This window comes from Rhodnius prolixus, unplaced genomic scaffold (genome assembly GCF_049639745.1).
Source record: "Rhodnius prolixus isolate KJV_2025 unplaced genomic scaffold, Rpr scaffold_2, whole genome shotgun sequence".
Classification (NCBI taxonomy): domain Eukaryota; kingdom Metazoa; phylum Arthropoda; class Insecta; order Hemiptera; family Reduviidae; genus Rhodnius; species Rhodnius prolixus.
This window is the reverse complement of record NW_027411592.1, coordinates 34,468,492-34,489,895: the sequence shown is the minus strand read 5'-3', so window position 1 is coordinate 34,489,895 and position 21,404 is coordinate 34,468,492. Positions and strand designations below refer to the sequence as shown.

General features: G+C 35.4%; 1 protein-coding gene across 32 annotated transcripts in view; it reads left to right on the top strand.

Moving 5' to 3' along the window:
• The window catches only part of LOC141450533 (uncharacterized), a 248,211-nt gene that overhangs the window by 126,130 nt on the left and 100,677 nt on the right, over positions 1-21,404 (top strand). For 11 of the 32 annotated variants that reach the window (XM_074121110.1, XM_074121104.1, XM_074121102.1 and 8 more), the window contains exon 1: positions 4,197-4,326. The exons of 7 other annotated variants lie outside the window; for them this stretch is intronic. In XM_074121110.1, coding sequence (XP_073977211.1) covers positions 4,292-4,326 — 35 coding nt within the window. In that variant the 5' untranslated portion in view covers positions 4,197-4,291. Of the gene's footprint in view, positions 1-4,195; positions 4,327-21,404 lie in introns of those variants that run through there. 14 more of the 32 variants (XM_074121109.1, XM_074121115.1, XM_074121103.1 and 11 more) reach the window with 4 other exon arrangements.

The following is a 21,404-nucleotide window of genomic DNA, read 5'->3' as shown; positions in this document are numbered from 1 at the left end:
GCTTGTGTGTGAATAAAAGGATTCTTTTTAAACAGTATATTTAGTAAGCTTTTACTTTATTTTCCTTTATATGCACAATTTTTATTACTTTTGAGGGTATCCTGTAACTTAAAAAGTTGACGTAACAGACGAAAACTTCCCTTATTTTTGGATTCAGAGGCCAAAAATTAGTTAGTAGTAAACGAGTCACAGATTTAAGGCAACGAAATTGCTGTTCCCCAGTAAATATTATATTATAAATATTATATTACCCAGTTAATTATATTATAAATATTATATTAGCAATAAATGTTGTATTATTCAGAGAGTAAATATATTGGTCAAAGTGAAACTGGTTTAATTTTAATAAATTTGTTTTCTACTTTAAATAAAAGATTCTATAGTAATTTTGTAATTCGTTAAAGCCTTGCTGTTATTTTCACTTCGTTACATATGCGTCGTTACAATCACCTTACTTGGATTATTATCTGAGAGATCAGTCCTTATCTGAACATATGATCGGCTCATCTAGAAGATCCTCCCTAACTTCTTTACAACTAAATGTTACACTCTAAATAATGTGCACAATCGAAATTTTCATTAAAACTTTTAATTGCCTTGTTAAGTTCATTAAAGCGTATTTCATTTACCACTCCAGACATTGGCTGAGTTAACATTTTCTTTGTTTTCTTGGAAGCCAGGAAAATTGGTTAGCCGGGATTGAAATTTTTTGTAAAATAGGATTTTAGATTATTTACTTGACGAAAATAATGAGTTCCATTAAATTTGGTTATTTGACGATTAAGCCGTACTTCTAGAATTGTTGTACTGAATGGTTTCTCAGTTTACTGTGTGGAAGCAATGAATACCGTTTTGGATTCTTGGTCTCCTGAGCTTATAAACCCTTATACCGAACAGTTTTAATCAGAATTCTAAGGGAATAGAATAAGGCTTTGAAAAGGAGCTTCGTTGGTCATAGTATCTTCCTGTACAGTTATCCGAGAATCCTAGCCGGCGTTGGAGCAGTGGAACCTAATTGGTTTTCAAGACTGGCTTGAAGCAGGCCTCGGATCTATTTAGGCCCAGATTTTCGGCGGTTAAGCCACCCTAGAGTGCCACTTATTCAATTTCAACCATACCCAGTCACCAACTTGTACCGCCTGCTTTAAGTTTAATGAAACTATAGGCCTGCCTCTTTGTAAGGGTTGCTGCATTTATTTCAGAACCAGATATCCTGTCTGCGGGAGGATGAGAGTCTTCCTTCCAAAAATTTGTATTTCCTGTAAGACAAACGAACCTTCTCAGTTCATACAAAACACTGGGAGACTGCACCACCATGTAAAGGTGTAGGTAAGTAGCGCCACCATCGCCCATTCCGTAAGGAATGCAATCAGCTTCTGGCTCTTCAGGTTGGGGAATTCCCAAAAACCTTCCACTACCCATCCTTTATTCCTTTCCCCCAAGGATTGATATTATATTGGTCCTTGGTTCCTAGGTTACTGCATACCTGACCCTTCCGGCACTGGGTCAAAACAGTAGATAATAAGTAGACAGTTCATCGGGCGTGCGATCAGTCACGCTGCTAACTGATAATTTTATTATTTAGTGAATTACTGAACTACGGGCGCAAGCGCCAGTTTCCAAGCCAATTGCTTGCAATTGAGGTTGGATTCGTAGTGGCCGTTCGTTAAACAATAGGTCCGCTGTCCCCGGACATGATCTGGGCGGAAGGGTACACCGCCATAGAAATGAGTACCAGCCATCACTTGACGATGGAAGTGCTGTTGCTAGAAGGTGCGGCTGACCAGAGCTAAAGTAGAGTATGCCTCCTCTACGATCTGGGAGTGAGAGCTGGGCGTTGGTTGGGCGTAATCTCAACCTGCCTCCTTGGAGGCCAAGCGGGGGTGTGCCTTCGGGACACTTCTGCTGCGAAGAGGCCTAGCACACCAGCCTCTTCGTAGTGGTGACATCCCTCTCTTGTTAAACGACCCTGTGCTTGCACAGGGGGTCCGGTATGTCCGAAAGGATAGGTACGGACTTTAAAGATCCCTTAGTACTAGTACAGGAACGGGTTAAAACGGGAAAGAATGACCACCATGTAACTTACTACTAATAGAATAATTTAAAATTACCCACTATGTTTATAGGCTGAGCGATTCTTCTTGACGCTCTTTGGAAGGAAATGTAAAAGGTCATTCTTTTCTGCCTGCATTCCATCTTCTAGTTGGAATCATACTTTTGTGCAATCTAAAAAATTACAATGTAAAATGAGTTTCTTGTGAAGGTTTCAAAACCTAATTTTTTTTTTAGTTTGTAGGAAATTATCTATACATGAGGTTTTAAATTGCCTGCATTCAGCCTCTTCCTCCGGTAAGGACCTTAGGATAGAGCCTGACCAGTTGACGTCACCACAGTTCTCGAATGGCGGTGATCGTTTCCTTTTTTCATGGAATTTAGACTACAATTAGGTTAATAACGATTCTGATCGAAAGATCAGTTCATATTTTCGATTATTTAATGTTCCGAAATGTATACAGTCTTGAAAATCGGTACTTACTTCTTTCCTCCAAAAATTATCTAACAAAAGAAAAATGTCTAAGAGCATGCATTTAAAGCTTTTCACCATTTTGGTGAATGGTGGTTTTGAAAACAAATGCTTGCTGCTTAAACTCCATTATTGCAAATATCTGAATTTCAAATTTCTGTCTAAAGGAGAGAAAGGCTTACAAAGTAAATAGACTGCTTCTCTCTACGAGCATTATAACTGCCGCAGCTTGTATAAAAGAGTGAAGTGGCTTTATGGAGGGCTGGACTTTAAGGTTACAATGAAATCCATTCTAGTCTTGGGTGGCCCAGCTCGCCTCTCATCTCTCCAACTGATGCTATCAATTAGTGAAGCCTCGCTCGGATACTGGATGTAAAGCACCGATGTTCATGTTACATTGCTCTACTTTCTACTGTTTATTATGGCCCAAATTGCGTGTTACTCTACTGGCATGTTCACGTCGTAAATAGCGCAAGCATCTTTACTATTTCTTATATTAGGCAGGAGCAACTATTGCAATCTTCCAAAATTTTCTCTTCAAATAACTTTTTTTTTTAAGGCTCTCTAAGACCGAAAAAGTGTTTTTCAAAATTGGCTTATCTGGGTCTTAGTCAGCATTACTCAAAAGCGAAAATAACCAAAAATTCAAATATTTAATTTCAGTTCACTATGGGACCCAACAATAAGCTTTTGGGCCTCTGTTAACCGAAGTAGTAAAGTAAGTAAAGTAATCGCCTATTTTTTCAGGCGGGGCTTAACGTCCAACTACCAATTAGGTGTCGTGGACGGAGGCGACTAGCAAACATACTTTACTGTAAATTACTTTTATTAACCATTAAATAAAATCCAGGGCCTAAAGACTGGGAATCGAACCCAGCACCACAATACATATTAGCTTCGCAGGTCTCGCCTCTAACCGCTCGGCTACCGTGGCGCCCTCTGTTAACCGAAAATGCAACCTTTACTGACTCGATTTGTCAATTTTTGAGGTTTTCTCGAAATCGACTCTGGTCATTTTCTTTCATCTTGTTTTATTGTACACCGCTTAAGTAGTTCTACAACTTTTATTTAAAACTTTATTCGGGGATAATTCGATTAAGAGCAGATTTAGGCGAGGTGGTAGTTGGTATTGTCTCTAATGTACCATTTCAGAACTATTTATCGTTTTAGTACTAGTTAATTATTATTAAGGAATAAATATTTAACCATGGCGTTAGCTTTGGCCATATATTTTGACATGGAGTCAAATATCTTAGCTTTTTTTCAGACCTTTGTTTACTTTAGCATCCTTTTTGATTGAAATTACTTTTCACCTTTCCTTCGACAATATGTTTGGGAACGTACTCTCTGAGCTCTTTTCATTATAAACGCTAACCTCTTACCACACTTTGCATTGAGATCAACAAGAACAGTTTTAAAACTCGTAAAGGAGCATAACCTGCTTGAACAGTCTGATAGTAAGGATATCTAGACAAAAAAACTACTCTCTAAAAACAGAGGTTATCCCGCATTGTGTTGCATTAAATGTGCAATTAATTTTACCAGAAGTTATTGCATATCCGAGTAATACTTATGAATAAGTTATGACATCATTCAATAAGAATTATTAATGAAGATAAATACATATGTACAGGCGAATAGGTTACCAATGCCACATAAGTTTTTATCATCTGTATTTATATTCATTCGAATTAGACATAAAATTCACAAAATGGAGAAAATTTGTTGTAAACAGTTAAGTGTCATTGCGTAATACTCGGCATTTGTATGGATGATCCTGATGCAGGTGTCAGCTGGAAGCTGTAAGTAATTCATACCCAATTCTTATTTGTTTTGAACATAATTTTTATTAAATTTCTTTTCCCATTATTATTTATTTATTTTTTTTAACTGAGATTTTTCGCTGATTTAGGCTTCTCTTCTGATGCAATATAGATCATATGGAGTGTGCTTTATCTACTGCAATCAATAGGATTTTATTCGTTTACTAATTTAAAAGAACTGTTAAACAAGTTAAATTATAACCTGTTCGATCTGTTTAAATTTCAGTCAACACACTTTGAATGCATGTTGCATTATTTGCTCTAAATTAATTGAATATGCACAAGAAGTTAATTAATATTCAAACAAAGTTTATATGAAAAGAAATATTGTAATTATACAAACTGGGTATTTTCTAATTAGTTCAAGTTGCGTTGCAATTTTCTGTTATTGATACTTTTAATTTACATTAGTAGACAGACATCTTTTTCTTTTACTTTTTTTTTTACGTGTTTCTTCCACATTTTGGCGGGGACAGTGTGTTATTTTGAATGAGAGAAAAACAATTATACTCAATGAGAGATGAATAAACATTGAAATAAACTACATACATATATGACACTTAGAGATGCATTGCATTGCTGCTACATTGAGCACGACCAAGATTATATACTATAAACTCGTGAACGGTGATCCAAAGAGAACAAATAGCTTTTCCGATTAAGCAGGAAAATTACTGGGCCTTTTACTCTCAATCAAGGTAACCTTTTTTGGTTTTGTCAATTCAAAAACGTTTTTAGTAAAGAAAATAGAATATTAAGACATCAAGCAACTATTGAATTTTAATAATGACTGTGAGGGACGGGATTAGTTCATTGGTTAGCTTATATTAGATTCCAACGTTTTGAGAACCCGGTTTCGAATCCAGCTGCTGGCTATTAGATTTTGTTTCTTCTTTGAGTTCTTACAGCTCAGTTCCCGGTGATGACCAGTGTTCTCTGTGACTACTTCCGGAGGCCGGCAGTGCACTAAAAAAAGGTTAAGGGCATCAATTAACTTCGGATGGTGACGTACCTTAAATAAACGTCGATACCCCCAAAAGGCACATCTTCATAAAATTCCGAATCGAATGACTCCTCATTCATGAAAATCGGTTCGCGGGTTTAGGCGCCACGTTGTTCAAGGTAAAAAAAAAGGTAATAACAACAAGAAGAACAAGAACAAGAACATTTTCTGAAAATGCCGTTTTTGCCCATTTTCAGACAATCTATTTAATCTATGTTGTTGCAAAAAAAATATAGTTATAAAGGAGGATTTGCACTATATTTTAAAGAAAATTTGGGAGTTTTATCTTTTATAGAAAAAGAGAAAAAAAATGTCAAAGTTGGGTGTTTGTCAACGTTACGCTTTTTCGTGCAGTTTTTGACGATCTACCGTTATACAACTGTCCTACCGGACAGTTTTAATAAATTGAAAATAATAATAACTTACTAGTAATTGATTATTTATTGGTTTTTGACATTATCACAATTTACTGACAATGGGAAAATGCTAAAAACCTTTCAATTATCACAAAAAATTAGGCAGTGTGGGAAAAACCACACTGTTACCACTCTCTTGCTTCTTTCTTAAGTTCTAACACCAAATATTTAAGCCACATTTTATTCTTGCCAATATTGAAATGAACCTTACAGGGTAGGTCAACCTTTCCCCGAGTACTGGCCTGAAACTTTTTAAAGTGTAAGTTAGAAATCTGTAAGTCTGTAAGTAACGAAATTCACAGGAAATCCTAGGTGCTATTTTTGGAGAAAAACTTATAATTGAACAATCCATTGAGCAAAGAGATATTTTCGATTGAAGAATTCTCCTCAAACTCTTCGAGTTTTAGCGACACACAACTCTCTAAGACAGGACCATACATTTTACGAAAATGGTACTTCAGAAAAAAATATTTATACTCGTATATCTCTCTCCCGAGACTTTAATCTTTTAATCGAATTTTCCAAAAAAAAAAAGAAACAGTTACGAATAACTGTAGTAGATTTATATTTGTAATCAATCGCTGTAAAACGTTTAAATTAAATCTTGAGAGCGTTATAATATCGAATGGTTGACCAATTTTATCTAAAACCTTATTTGTGGCGTTTCTATTAGCACCTTGCGAAAACTCAAATTTCAACTTTCTGCGATTTTTCATTTTGAATTACGGTGAATATGTATACTTTTCGTAAAAAACCACTTCTAGATAATTCTGGTAAAAAGTCAAATTCGAAAATCTGGACATAATAGTTTCTTAACGATGAGTAAAGGAAAGTAAAGTTCTAATTACAGCTGTAGGACAACATAAACCTATTCAAAGATAGAGAAACTAATTTAATAAAACTTCAAAGTGTTCGAACTATTCAGTTTCTTAAAAGTATAAACTCAAAATAATTAAATTTTTAATGAAGTACTTAAGTTTCTAAAACAAGAATAATTAAATTAGTAATTCTAATTAGAAATGCTACTTTTTATTAACGCTTTGGATTTCACAATTAAATGCTAATTAATTCCTTTGTTATTCCACATAAGATCCGATTGTTTAAGATCGGTGGATAAATGTTTTCTTTCGAAATTTATTTAAATTTAGTTCATCCAGCAATCTGGCCGAGGAATTGTTAAGTAGAGCGACTTATTTATCAGCATTTACTAGAGTTAATTTAATTTGCCTTCCAGTTGTTAACTATTCTAGATCTAATCTATTAGGACTAAAACAAAAAGGGGCACTGTGCAATTTTGAACTGCAGGGGAATTGGAATGTAAATATAAAATGTCGCTTACCGATTCTCTTGTTAAATCTTATTTATATGAATGTACATTTTAAGCAGACAACTGAAAGAAAAACAAAACCATTTTTATTGATAAGATGTTAACATGTTTTCTGTTTTCTATAATTATCAATAATCTTTGTTTAGAGTGTGAAATGTACTTAGGATCAAACGCTGGAAACCGATTCTTTTTTTGTTAATCTCGTTGAATCCCAGGGGCGTACATAAATCTGGTTGAGAGTGACACAATTCCATTGCTCATGATTTGCTCTGAAAAGGTCTGCAAGCAATTAGATCCTTACTTCATTCTATACAGCTATCCCCCGTATGTGTGCCCAGAATCATTCTGAACCTCAGCATTTCGAACGCTTGACATTTATCGACTTCCGCACTGCGACTAATGATATTTAGCCTGGTGTTGATGGTGAAAGCTGGAATGGCCATTTCGGAGGATGCAAGGACTTCTTTTAGGGAGGTAAGTTGATCCATCTGGATCTGGAACATATAACCAAGATGAAGAAGCTTGGTTGGTAGCTAATTGTCAAAAGTCAGAAAACGTAACTCAAGCTGTCTTTTTTCTCATTTGCCGGAGTCCCTTTTAACATACTTAACTGCAATCTCTATAATGCACTTTAAAACTTTTTTTCTTGTTCTGCTCGCAGCCTTGGATTCCTGTGTGCCCAAGACCTAACGAACCCAACCTTGGATATCTCTGACCCCGTATACCTAGCCTCTGTCTATTGTAGTTCGCAAAGTTTTCTAGTTCTTGTTAGTACTTATCAACAACGACTCTCTTTGACAGTTTTTAGAGCCAATTGACTACCGTTGGATATGAGATACTTCTGACTACTTTTTCGCTAAGTTTTAAGCTATTGGACACAATACATATGCGTAATATTTCATTTATACAAACACATAAAGCTACAGAGTGCTGCCAAAAGCAATACCTATTGTGGAAGTTTCAGTAACGTCTATACGCCGGCCTCTACAATCACAAGGCCCTAGAACGCCGAAAAAGCTTTTGATTCGGAAGGTTGTTTAGACCTAGATCTGAGAATGTCATTTAACTACGGATTCGTAGCCATAGCTCGGATTCATCAGAACGATTCTCACCCATAGCCGAGGGAATTTTTACGATTCTCCAATTATTTTGCCTTACTATGGGATCTCCTGGGCCTTGCCGCGGACTTTGAATGCTTATGGTTCGATTTCTTGAGGAGTAGTCAATAATTTCTTTTGTAAATTAGAACGTAGGAGACTTTTTTTTTTAAAGTTAATCTCTCATTTTTTAATGGAATAAATTGTTTAGCATCAAGATCTTCAGCGTGAAGTAGAAGTCTTTCATAACGTTATTTCTTGTTAATGAAACGAAAAATAGAAAACAAGAACTTTACGTTAAGATTTTTATTGTTTTGAATTTTTTACGGCCATAATAGGAATTATGATTTATTGTTTCCATTTATTGTGTGAGAACATTGTCATTGTAGATAGTTGTTTCTCTAGATGAATAATTTTTTTTTTTTTTTTTTTTTTTTGGCGCATCAACAGCTGAGGTCATTAGCGCCCGGAGCTTTTTCCAGTGCACTGCCGGCCTCCGGACAGTGTTCTCTCGTTACAGACAACACTGTCCATCACCGGACAGTGAGCTGTAAGAAGCTCCTAGGAAGAGAAAATCTAAGGGTCAGCTGCTGGATTCGAACCCGGGACCTCCGCGTGGGAGTCCAGTATGCTAACCTCATAGCTAATCCCTTCCCTCTAGATGAATAATGTTTTCATTTCCGTCAGTTGTTTTGATATTCTTTTTTAAACAAAGTAAAAAGGCATAAAATTAATAGCAAGTTGTTTTATTTATTTTTTTAATTACTTGTGATGAATGCGAGTTTTGACTATCCAGAAAACTAGATAGAAGGGTTCCAGATATTTTAACAGTTGGTAGGACTTCAAACTTTGCAATTAAAATGAATTGCCAGCTCAAATTAAAACTTATAAATTTATTGAATTGCTTTTATTTTTTTGTTTTCAGTGTTGTCTGTGCTCTCTCGACTTTTATTCGGCGTTTTCTCGACGAAGGAAGTCAATAAATATTGTTTTCGGGCGTTACAACTGGACAGTGACTCCTTACATTACTTTCAGAATATTTACGTGCAGTAGTTTAACTTTTACTGCTCTGGAATTGTAAATTTCAAATCAGAAACAAATGATAAAATGTTTTTTTCCCTATTTAATTATTATCCAACGCTTTAATACCTTACGGGTCTAATAAATTTTCTTATCGTTATGCAGTTATGTAAAATATCATAATTTTTTATTCTTCAATGGTTACTATTTTGCAGCTTTATCTGTATTTGCGAATTTAATCTAAATTCAAAACATTCGCTTCCTAGTAACAAACCAACGTTCTTTCCAAGGCACGAAAATCGTTCTTAAGATAATTAGAAACTTCGGACGTAAAATAGCATTCGACTATACCCATTTCCTTGTCCAGTTTTTCTACCGCAAAAAGTCAGCTTTTTATCATCTCTTTCAAGGCTGAAAACAGGGATTTTTGTTTTAAAAAACATGACTAGAAAAACGTGATCAAAATTGAACTTATCTGATATCAACAGAATAAATTGTCTTAATCAAAGGAACAATATTATGTCTCTATATAACACTGTTTATAACCTACCACCTAACCGAGATCTCAAACCTTGAACACCGTTCCTTGTCACATACAGCTGATCTTTGTCAAAAACAAACATCAAATAATTGTGCAACGAGTCCAGAGTATAAAAATATTTTGTGTGCGATGAGAGGCGTACCCAGATTCTTTAAGGGGGGCGGTTTAGTTTGAGAAGTGAATGCATTTACTTTTCCATTTTAAAAATCTTTCGTATAAAATAATGCACAATCACTTTGTTTCTGAGAATATGTTTGCAAAATAATTTAGGCATCACGTTCTTTAAAAGCTATTAAATAAACATCAGTAATTGACAGCTATTTTAATAATTAAGTAATGAACTTACGGTTATGATTCTGTAAGGTTCTGTAAGAAGAACGAGGCCGATGTGAATGTCGCAAATCTGAGTCATATTTCGGAAAACCTAGGATAAGTGGTCACACTCTGTCGTTGGAAAGAGCTGGTTGCTGCATAATTGTGCTACTGAGATCATGTTTTACTGATTGTCAAGGGTGTTTATTGTCTGAACACCCCCATCATTGACTGGAGGATCCTAAGCCACTCAGAAATCATGGCAGAATGACATAGAAATAAGCTGTAGAGCTATAATTTTTTTTTTTTTCTTATTATTCTAAATGCAGTTGAAATAGTACTTTATAAGAAATTAGTGAAGTATTAAGTTTGATTGTAGATTATAAAACAAAAAGCTACATGAAGTAGGAGTGGTGAGCCACTTGAGTGAGTAACAGCTGGTGAAGTGACCACAATTGAGTTTGGTTAGAAACCAGAGGCGCTGCCCCACAATCTACATCATCATGAATAAACGCACGCACTTATGTGTCTTTATTTATGCCACAATGAGCGGTGTTGTTCCGATCATCACGTTCCTAACACACTTCCTTTTGCTGAGATTCTTCTTATTTCTGTTTTTAACTAAATTATTATTACCATTTTAAACCAAGAATATTAGACATTAATGTTATACTCCTCTCTAGAAGAGCCTAGATTTTTTTTTATAAAAAGGATTAATTGTGCAAACAGATACAAAATGCTGAAAAGATTGGCTAGCAAACGCTCGATCGCACAAAAAAGAACATTCGTTCTTCAAATTACAGGATAGCCGAACTAACATCAACAATCCTTCAATTCCTAATCCCAAGAACCTACAGGAAATGCTCCATTTTACGACCCCCAGCTCTCTCCATCTATTCTGCTTCAATTTTCATTTTGGTCCAATCCTGTTTGACAAAGTTCCATCCTAAAGTGGCCTCTAATTACATTAATGCGCTCTCTTTCTTCAATGGCCCTACCAACCTACTCTCCTCAGCAAACTCAGTCGCCGATGGTTTTCTTATCATTGAACTGCTAAATGACGAATCTCTTAGGATGGTGGACATTTTCCAGTATTAGCTAACTGATAGCAGCTACCAATACTGGTAGGTCACCGTTCACGTATCCATTGCCATTTTTATTTTTTTTATTTTTGCACTATTGATGCTGTCGCAAAATATAAAAAGAAGAATATGCAAGAAAAGTTAGCTCTCTCGCAGTATAGTTATATATATAGTTAGCTCTCTCTTAGGAGAAAATAATTATTTATTTGCAAATGGTTCGAAATTGTGTCCTAGAATCATAACGGGAAGAGGATGTCTCGTCCGCCTACGCAGCCATTCTGGCTGCTACTGATATACCAGGCTGTGAAGCCTACTAGATATTTTACTCCTGTTTCATAATAGGCTACTTATTATTGTTCAAGGTCATTGCCAGCATTATTATTATGCACATACCATTTGCATTTCTAATTATAGTAATATTTTCACAATGATAATAAAAATTAATACATACTGAATTTTAATTATTTCACAAACATTGACGGTATTGTGTCTAATGTACGAGTATTTTTTTAGATTGTCTCTGAGCGGTTTAATTATTCACAAAGCTGGCCTTAATGGTAATTACTGTTCTTTTATAGCTCTAAAGCCTCAGTATTTTAATTTTCGTGACATATAAATACTAAATAATATCAATGGCTTTATTATTTATTTGTATGCAGCGAGAGTACTAGAAAAACACTGTAAAGTTCATCATTATTTCAATTCATACACAGATTGCATCCAGATTCTTCGATATTACAAATTCAACGAGAACACAGTAATGGAAAAATTGAAACTAAGACTTCACTATTCTTGTTCTTTTGGCTCCCATGTATAACAGCCATAAAATTTACACTATTCTAATCGTAGCTAGCGCCCGAATTGTAAAGGTTAAAATAATAATCCAGGGAAGCTGACGTTCAACTTCTTCCGTTTCCTATATCAACAGTTCTAAAATATTTATGGAAGACGAATGTGTTGAAAGAATTCCGAATTGAAAAGAGGGAAGGGATTAACTGAGTGGATAGCGGCAGGATTCCCAATCGGAATTTTGTAGTTTTATGCTCAGATTGCACACATATTGATGCAGAACTACTTTGTTTGTAACATTTGTCTAGGTAAATGCTTCTTAAGGTAGTTCTGGGGGAGAGTAATGGTGAAGATTCCTTCTGAAGTTTCTTTTAAGGCCCTCATTACTTATAATTCTATCATTCTATAAGGAAACAAAATTCCTAAGTTAAAGAGAATCGATTGGACGGAATGGCCGCTTAAATGAATTCATTTTCTAGTTTTTTTTAACCGTGTTTTTCACACATAACAGTTTCCAAAAAAATTTCTTCTCGTAAATTACGATATCGGAAATTACGATTTTATCACGCTTTTAAGATGCGAAAAATTATCTCAGAACTATCTTAGCAAGGTATGTTCAGGTCTTGTAGGGGCACTATTTGATGCCGTGATGTTTATTAGTTACATTCAGCCCTTTGTGAGGCTAACACCGCGATGTACCAAGTATGGTTTCCCTAGTAACGGCTTGAGTCATCCCCACCATTTGCAGCTTTTTTGCGTAGAATGTTCCCCGGATGTCGCTGCGCAGGCATGACCATGATGCTCGCCACAGTTACAGATCACATAGAACTGTGAGACGTACTGAAAAGGTTGTTAGCAATACATAAGAAATTGATCAGTGGAAAAACTGCTTCTGAGCAACATTGGGGATAAAAGCCAGCAATTCGCAGCTAGGGAATCGATCTATAATTTACATTATAGAGACAAATAGAATATTCAATTTGTGGCTTGCTACTCTCTAGTAAAATCTAAAATATCCACATCTCAAGTTGAAACTAGTTGCAGTAAAATAAAACCTACTGCATCTCCAGCTCCAATAGTTTATAAACCATCTAAAACTGAGCTCTCACAAAGATCTCTATTAACATCATTTATCGGTTTCGATCAAAAACTGATTGTGCCTACAACCTTTTATACTAATTGGGATACTCGGATACAATGCGTGCCACGTGGCGTACTTTCAAAATAGAATTCTTAAGGAAGATATGATCCTGTCTTAAGTGAGTGCGCAATAAGGACGGCAAACTTGTATGACTTTCCGCGCAATGCACGCAGTAATCATATGCTCACTAATATGGAAATACGGAGAGAAATGTTTTATAGAATAAAATGAATCCTGTTTACGAAGGTAAGATACCTTGACTGTATGGAATGGATCCAGTAGCTGAGAAGACGGGATTTTCTAATAAACATTTGTAAATTCATTAAAAGCAAGATTTGTTTGTCTATTTTTAAAAAGAATCTGTTTAGACCACTCACATGACTTTCTCTAACTAATATTCTCAAAGTTCTAACTCACTAAGTGCCCTCAAAATCCGAGAATCTTCTTAGAAGGAATCTACGAGGGTCGTTTGAAAAGTCCATGCAAAAATAAAAACTACTCAATTTTTTGGGGTAAACCTTTTTAATTTTTCAACATAGTCTCCTTTTAGGCTTATACACTTCGTCCAACGCTGCACTAGTTTGTTGATCCCTTCCGATTAATAGGATTTGTCCAAGTCTGAAAAATAGCCATTCGTTTCTGCAATCACCTCCTCGTTTGAATAAAATCTTTTTCCCGCCAGCCATTTCTTAATATTGGGGAACAAATAGTAGTCCGAGGGAGCCAAGTCTGGAGAATAGAGGGGATGTGAAACGAGTTGGAACCCTATTTCCATTAATTTTGCGACCACAACTGCTGAGGTGTGAGCTGGTGCGTTGTCGTGATGGAAAAGGACTTTTTTGTGGGCCAATCGTGGGCGTTTTTCTTGCAGCTTGGTTTTCAAACGGTCCAATAACGATGAATAATATGCACCTGTAATAGTTTTACCCTTTTCCAGATAGTCGATGAGGATTATTCCTTGCGAATCCCAAAAGACCGAAGGAACAGTCTTCGCCTTTTTTTGGCGCAGATTCCCCCTTGGTAACCCATTGTTTAGATTGTTCTTTGGTCTCAGGAGTGTAGTGATGTATCCATGTTTCATCCACAGTGACGAAACGACGCTTAAAGTCCTGCGGATTCTTCTGGAACAGCTGCAAACCGTCCTTGCAACACTTCACACGATTTCGTTTTTGGTCAAGCGTGAGCAATCGCGGCACCCATCTTGCGGATGGATAGCTTTGTCATGTCCAAATGTTGATGCAAAATATTATGTACCCGTTCATTCGAGATGCCCATAGCACTAGCAATCTCACGCACCTTCACTCTTCTGTCATCCATCACCATATCATGGATTTTATCAATGATTTCTGGAGTAGTAACCTCAACAGGGCGTCCAGAACGTTCAGCGTCACTTGTGCCCATATGGCCACTCCGAAAATTTTGAAACCACTTATAAACTGTTCTAATCGAAGGTGCAGAGTCACCATAATGTTTATCAAGCTTCTCTTTAGTCTCCTGAGGCGTTTTGCCTTTCATAAAGTATTGTTTAATCAACACACGAAATTCTTTTTCGTCCATTTTTTGAAAATCACTCGACTTCCTCGATTCAAACGAATGCCAAACACAAAGAAATAGACCGATCTGGCTGAAACTTGGTGTGTGTTCTTCCAAGAGATGCTACTAACTAAACATAACCTCGATACGCGCCAGTGGTGCTATCTCTCTGACTTTGCACGGACTTTTCAAACGACCCTCGTACGTGGCCACCTCTCTCATAGAAGTATCTTTAATCGATTTTTTTTTTTAGAGTAAAAGATGTAAATTTTATTATTTGTAATCATAACACAAAGTTTAAACGAAGTAGTAAGAGACATTTGTAGCAAAATCTTCAAGTACGGAAAATTCTATTCATGTTGCAATTTCTTCTATTGATTTTCATTAAATCTAAAAATTCAGCCATTGATTCTTATTTCTTTGTTTTTGTTTCCTGGACTTTGCAGATCGTCATGCTGTTTTTTTTTTTTTTTAATATTCTATTTGATGTGCTTGTGCCAGATGCTGTGTTTTAGGTGTGTATGTTGTCTAGTTACTTAGGGTTATTCATTATTCTTAGGTGGCCTATGGTATTTATCTATTTATATTTTCTATTTATTTATTTTAATGGTTTAAGGCGCGTCAACATCTGAGGTTATTGGCGCTCGGAGTGCACTTTTCAGTGCACTGCCAGCTTCCGGACAGTGTTCTCTCGATACACTGTCCATCACTGGACAGTGAGCTGTAAGAAGCTCCTAGCCTAGAGAAAAAACTAAGGGCCAACAGCTGGATTCAAACCCGGGATCTCCGCGTGGGAATCCGATACGCTAACTGTATAGCTAATCTCTTTCTATATTTTGTAACTCTGTCTATACTATTTTATATTGCAGGCTAGTTTATTGATCTGTGTTGTGTTTTTTAAACAAAATTATTCAGTTCTATGTATGTTTGTTATTGTTCAATATGGGATTTAAGTTCGGAGCAAGTGTATATTATCTAGCTTTAGCTATGGAGTCCCATAATACTTCTCTACCACTGAAGCACTTAAGAGGAAAGCCTGACCCTTAATCGACTTTTCCTGCAAAAAGTAAACTAGTTGCGAAGAAAATTCGAGGAGTCGTTTTTTGAGAAAATCTTTAAACAAAACCAAAAAATGATTCAGTAAAGAATAGTTCTTGTTGTCCGATTTTGACGTTATTGTAGGTTCCGTTTGTCCTATTTGATCATATTAAAGCCTCTTTCGGTACCTCAATTAAATATTAAATTGGAACTCTCGGCGAGTTTCCTTTTTTAGGTTACAATGGATACAGACACAGGCGCACATTTAGAGAGGGAAAGAAAGATAGATGTAAAAATAACTTTTTCGGTCACAGGAACCCACAAAACGGTTTTTTTGATTTAAAAAAAAAAAAAAAAATCTGCATGAACGCAGTATATTCTCTAACCTAGTTGATCAAGAATTTTTTTTTATTTTTATTTATTTATTTACAGCCTGTACATATACATATACATCAAGTAAGTGTGATCTTCATTTAGCTATGCACAGATTGTAGGCTGAATCCGAGGATCCAGCGCCACAATCGGGAAGGCATGCTGAGAGGGGCCAGCCAATGCTGGAACTCTCTAGAGGTTGGAAGGAAGTTTAGGAAATAGGTAAAAGATCGCGGGGCCAACGTCGTTTCAGGCGTCGTGGAGGACTGTCGGGATGGGTTGTTGTTGTGGGATTAGGATGTATGGTTAGGCTGTTATGGAAATTAAGGAAGCGAGAATGGATTAGGTCATTAACAAAAGGGGTATTGAGGTCTGTGTGGAAGGTTAAATTGGATACATAATAAGGAGCGTTGACGGTATGCCGATTGAAGGGATTGGATTCTTTTTATTTTTTACACCAAGAGGAAATGAGGTCAAGGTGTTCTTGGGCATATCTGAGGAGGCTTCAGAAGGGTAGGGATTTCAGGTAATATTGCGGTATCGTCTGCATAAGTTGTTATTAAGGATTTCTTTGTCGCTTCTGGTATTGGATCTGTTTTCACAACCGCACAGTCCTTGAACGAACTATCTTCTGATCATTCCCCAGTGCTCCTAACCCTTAATATATCACCTATTCCTAAGCCTTCAAGACCCACTCTGATACAAGGTCCCGTCAACTGGAATTATTTCAAAACCATCAAGAAAAATTAAAAAATTAAATCGCGATGTTTTTAAAAAACAACACTCTTGTTGCATTTAATAATAAATAATTATTGGCAACAGTTACGTGAATGAAATTATGACAACACGTAATTAGTCCCGCACCGCATGCGCCCGCATTTGCCCAGGAAGAAAGGCTAGCTGTTAGAAAGTGCAATATATTGTGTGCCATTGAGGTCTCCGTTCAATAAACCGCTACCTTGTGACGTCCTCCATTTCATTAATGCTATAATTAATACTATCCTAATGCTAAAAAAAAATTGTATCAAATTGAAATTCTTACTTCTAAGAAAAATTGCTGTGACTGTATCACACACTTAGTGTTTTGTAATAATAACCTAATCACATTATTTATTAGTTAATTACTTTATGTAATGACCGCTTTGGTGAAAGTCGCATGATAAGAAATCACTGGAATAAGGTGGTAAACTAGGCCATCAACTGAAGAAATAAACAGTTATAAGGACGCTGTCTTATTAGTGGCAGCAGTAGTTGTGATGTATGTGCATTAAGGGCAGAAGTACCGCGGTGAATGTCTTCATTGCATGTGACAGTGGCCACTGCCTCAGACATGTTACCGTCATACGTATGCATTTATCATGCAGTTATCTCTCTTGATGTGTTACAGTTCTCTATCCAGGCGTTATCCTTATGGCAATCAATTTGCCCCATATTTATTAATATCCTCAAATCAGTCAATGATTGTCAGAAATATCAACAAAAGCATCTGTATCAATTTTATTATTTGTTGGACCAAGTGTAAAGTAATGCTTTTTTACACGAGAATCCTTAGCTTAGCAAGATTCTTTAATTATACGAATATAAAAAAAGGTATGAAAAGATGCGGAGAGAATGTATTATTTGAAAATAAAAGTGATATATTTAGTAAAATGAAAAAATCTGCGGGCGCTAATAACCTCATGTGTTGACGCGCCTTAAAATCGAATAAATAGTAATAAAATAAAAAAAAGGTACAATGCAGAATAGTTGACACTGAGAACCACATTCATATGTACAACACATTTTTTATTATATTTTTTTGTTCTTTTATTACCTGGCAACTCTAAAAGAGCAGTAATTTTCTCATAAATTTTTAATTGCGTGTTTTAGTTTAATTAATTTAGCTTTTATTTTTTAATTTTTGCGTTCACTTCTATTATATTTCTGCTCTCTTTTTTGTAAATGGTGAGTGCTCTCAAACGATAACTTGTGTTGTATTTATTTGTACGGATTTATACTCGAGTTCCTGGCGCTAACAGTAATTAATTATAAAAAACTGGAAATAATTCATTTCATGTCGAGATTGTTTTCAATTAAAATTCGAGGTTCTACCCTAAATATGTTTTAGCGAACCCGTAATTTAAAAACATAGGCCTCTGGATCACACTTCAGATGGACAAACTGGGATCTTGTGCTGAATGTACAGACATACAAACATTCTTGGCTAATAGTTTTGAAATAACTTCTCTAAATGAAAGTGATTCCATTCCCCGTCATATTCTTATTTATCTATGTACTAATGGTGACATGTTTCAAGCAGTACCCGTACAACGTTCTTCTACAGACGTTGTGGCTAATGCAATAAAAGATGTGGAAGAGATCCAAGTGAAAGTCAGTGCAACACTTTCTGAAGTATGTGCTAAGTTAAAAGAATCAGAAGTCCGGTTTAGACAAATGGAATTATCAAAAACAGTAAGTCTGGAGGAATCATTATCGTCTAATCATCAAGACGATCTCATTGGATAGCCAAAAAAAAAAAAAAAAAAAAAAAAAGAAATGGATTATCTGCAAGTTTGTCCAAGTTATAATTAAAGAATCTTCGCAAATGTGACCAGTTCAAACCACCAGCTATTTCAAATTAACGCGCTCACTTTGTACCAATTGTTAATGGATTAGCTATTAATTACGTTAAAACTCTAATATTTTAACTCGTGCTAATAAATTCTGTATTAAATTGTAAGCATTGGATGTATCCTAATTTATTTTGCGTTTAAACCTCATCAATAAATAAATAAATAATTTTAAAAACATATTTAATAATTACTAACCTTATCTAGGTTATAAAACAAGACATAACCTTATCTAGGTTATAAAACAAGACATAACATCGAAACGTCTTTTTAGAGGGAACAAACCTCCATCCCTTTGCCCTAAAAAAACATTTACTGAAAAAGTTATTCCAATAGAAGTTATTGATTACTTGTGCGTAATGTGTATACGACAATTATATTATTGATTAACACGAGTTCAATAAATGTATAAAGTAATACAAATATTTGGAACCCTTTTCCTTCCAGAAACCTCATAAAGGTTAGTGGTACTTTTGGTTATTTAAAAATTTTTAAACCCTGATAGCCATACGTTTAACCCAGATGTAGGCCCTCTTGAAGGTCAGTTTGTACTGTCATGGGAATTCCTCCCTTTTTGCTCTCAAAAAATTGTACGTGATTTCATGTAAAGGATCAAACTTGAAAGGATCACTTAAATATGTGGCAGGAGGTTTCCAATGTTTTTGGTAATTAAACGCAACTCTCCCAAAATTACCAAATAATTATTAAACCTACTTGTTTGTAACAGATGTAAAATTATTTTTTAGCCATTTTGTGTATGCTTGAGAACATCTAAAGCTCTTAACATTTGATTATTGCTTAGAAAATCACTCGGAAAACTACTTATTTCCCGATATTAAGAAAAATACTAGCTTTACTGCCTTGGCAATATTTTTAGTAGACAGGGGATGAAAAAATATATAAAAATGACCTATCGCGGGCACTTCTTTCTCTTTGATAACAAGTTAAAAAATTAAAATATGATTAATAAATACCAGATTTTAAAATGGCCTAGCACCTTTAATTTTGAAGATATCGAATTGCGGTTTCCGGTTTCTTTCATAACTTTTTATACTCTTTAAAACTGTGTATACAAAAATGGGGGTCAACTGCGAACCCTCTCTTTTGGTCGCGCGTCAGCCGAGTATGCGGGCAGGAATCTAAAATCAAGTCACACATTCTGAAACTAGAGGTGACGGGCAACAAATTTTTCCTCTACAATTTTTTGCTCAGATTAACCATTTAAGGATGAAATGCATTTGAGCCGTCTTAAAATGAACACCCTGGGATATCTCGAGGACCTAATTTAAAATATAAATTTTCATGTCAAAGCGTTCTTCAATTTTTGACCTGTTCTCTGTAAGTACACGCTTTCAGAGAGAAAGAAAATACACTTTTTTAGACTCCGGAAACCTCAAAAGGGAATTTCCTTGTGAAAAGGTCAAATTTGAATATTTGGCGTGGTAGCAATGCTTGTCTGAAGTAGTTTAAGTCAAAATGACTAATTATCAACCAGTAACCAGTTTAAATAAATAACTTAAATACATTGAAACTTCAACAAACATTTTGGTACACGGATATATACTACCAACCTCTGTAAATTGTAACCAGTAGCTTTGGTATTAAACCCACTCTGTTGTTATGTAGTCTGGCGGTTTTGTTTTAACTAAATAATAAGTATTACTTAAAACTATAGCGAGAAAATAAGGCATCGTTGTCTCAATCATTATTAATAGTTATTCTATTTTACTAGTTTCGATTGAATTTCTAAACGTTGCAGAATAAATAGTTTCATTTAGATATATTATTCAACTCTAGAACAAATATATAATAAATATTTTGTGAGGCCAATGGAGGTTATTATTTAGTAGAAGGAAGTCCACCGTCCCCTTGCCAAAACAAGGATTAATATAATCCCAGGGAACTTATAAATCTCGTTTGGCTCTTTGCCGTTTTTTCAACAGTGTATTAAAGTGATTTAAATGTTTCTATTACAGGAAATTATTTTGCAACTTTCTCCTACTTGAAATATTTTGAACCTTTTTTTTACTTCTTCTTTAAATAGACGGACATTGGCACCCGAAGGATCTTGAAGGCACTGCAGGCCATCAAACTTGGTTTCTCTCTTTAAGGCAGTACTTCCAACAGATTATTTTCCTCTTATTGACGATTTCTTGGCCAAGGATTACGATCAACTTCCGGGGCAGATTATTTGGTGTAATGGCTACGAGCAAGAACTTGTAATTGAAGAAACCCCGGTTCTAGGTCTAATATTTAGCCATATTTTATTCGTTTTTAAAAACAGTGTATCTGTTTACGCTTACCGTTTACGACACCTATTATGTGTTGGAACTTCAACAGCCTCCTTAAAAATAGATTACTTTGCTAATAAATGATTATTTATATCTATCTGATAATTTAGTTCACCCTGTGGCAGAATTGATAAAAGAATCTCTGTAAAAAGGACTAGAAATGGTAATAAATTACCATCATGGACACCTGAAAATAGGTGTATCTAGTTCCTCTGTGTAGATAAAAATATCCCATGAGAAAGGCATGCGAGACGTAGCTCATGCCAAACGAGTGAGTTGTTTATGCATGCCGCTAGTTCTATAGAGGTCGCTATTGCGTACAGGCAGGCTGTACATTGATCGTTTTAAAATATTTTTTGTTTTAAATCACCTAATTGAAAATCGCTGCATTATTTAGAATTTTTTTTTTTTTTTACAAAAATATTAGTAAAGCCTGATTATTTGCTCTTATAGTTTGATGCACCTTGCACACTGAGTACCAACATA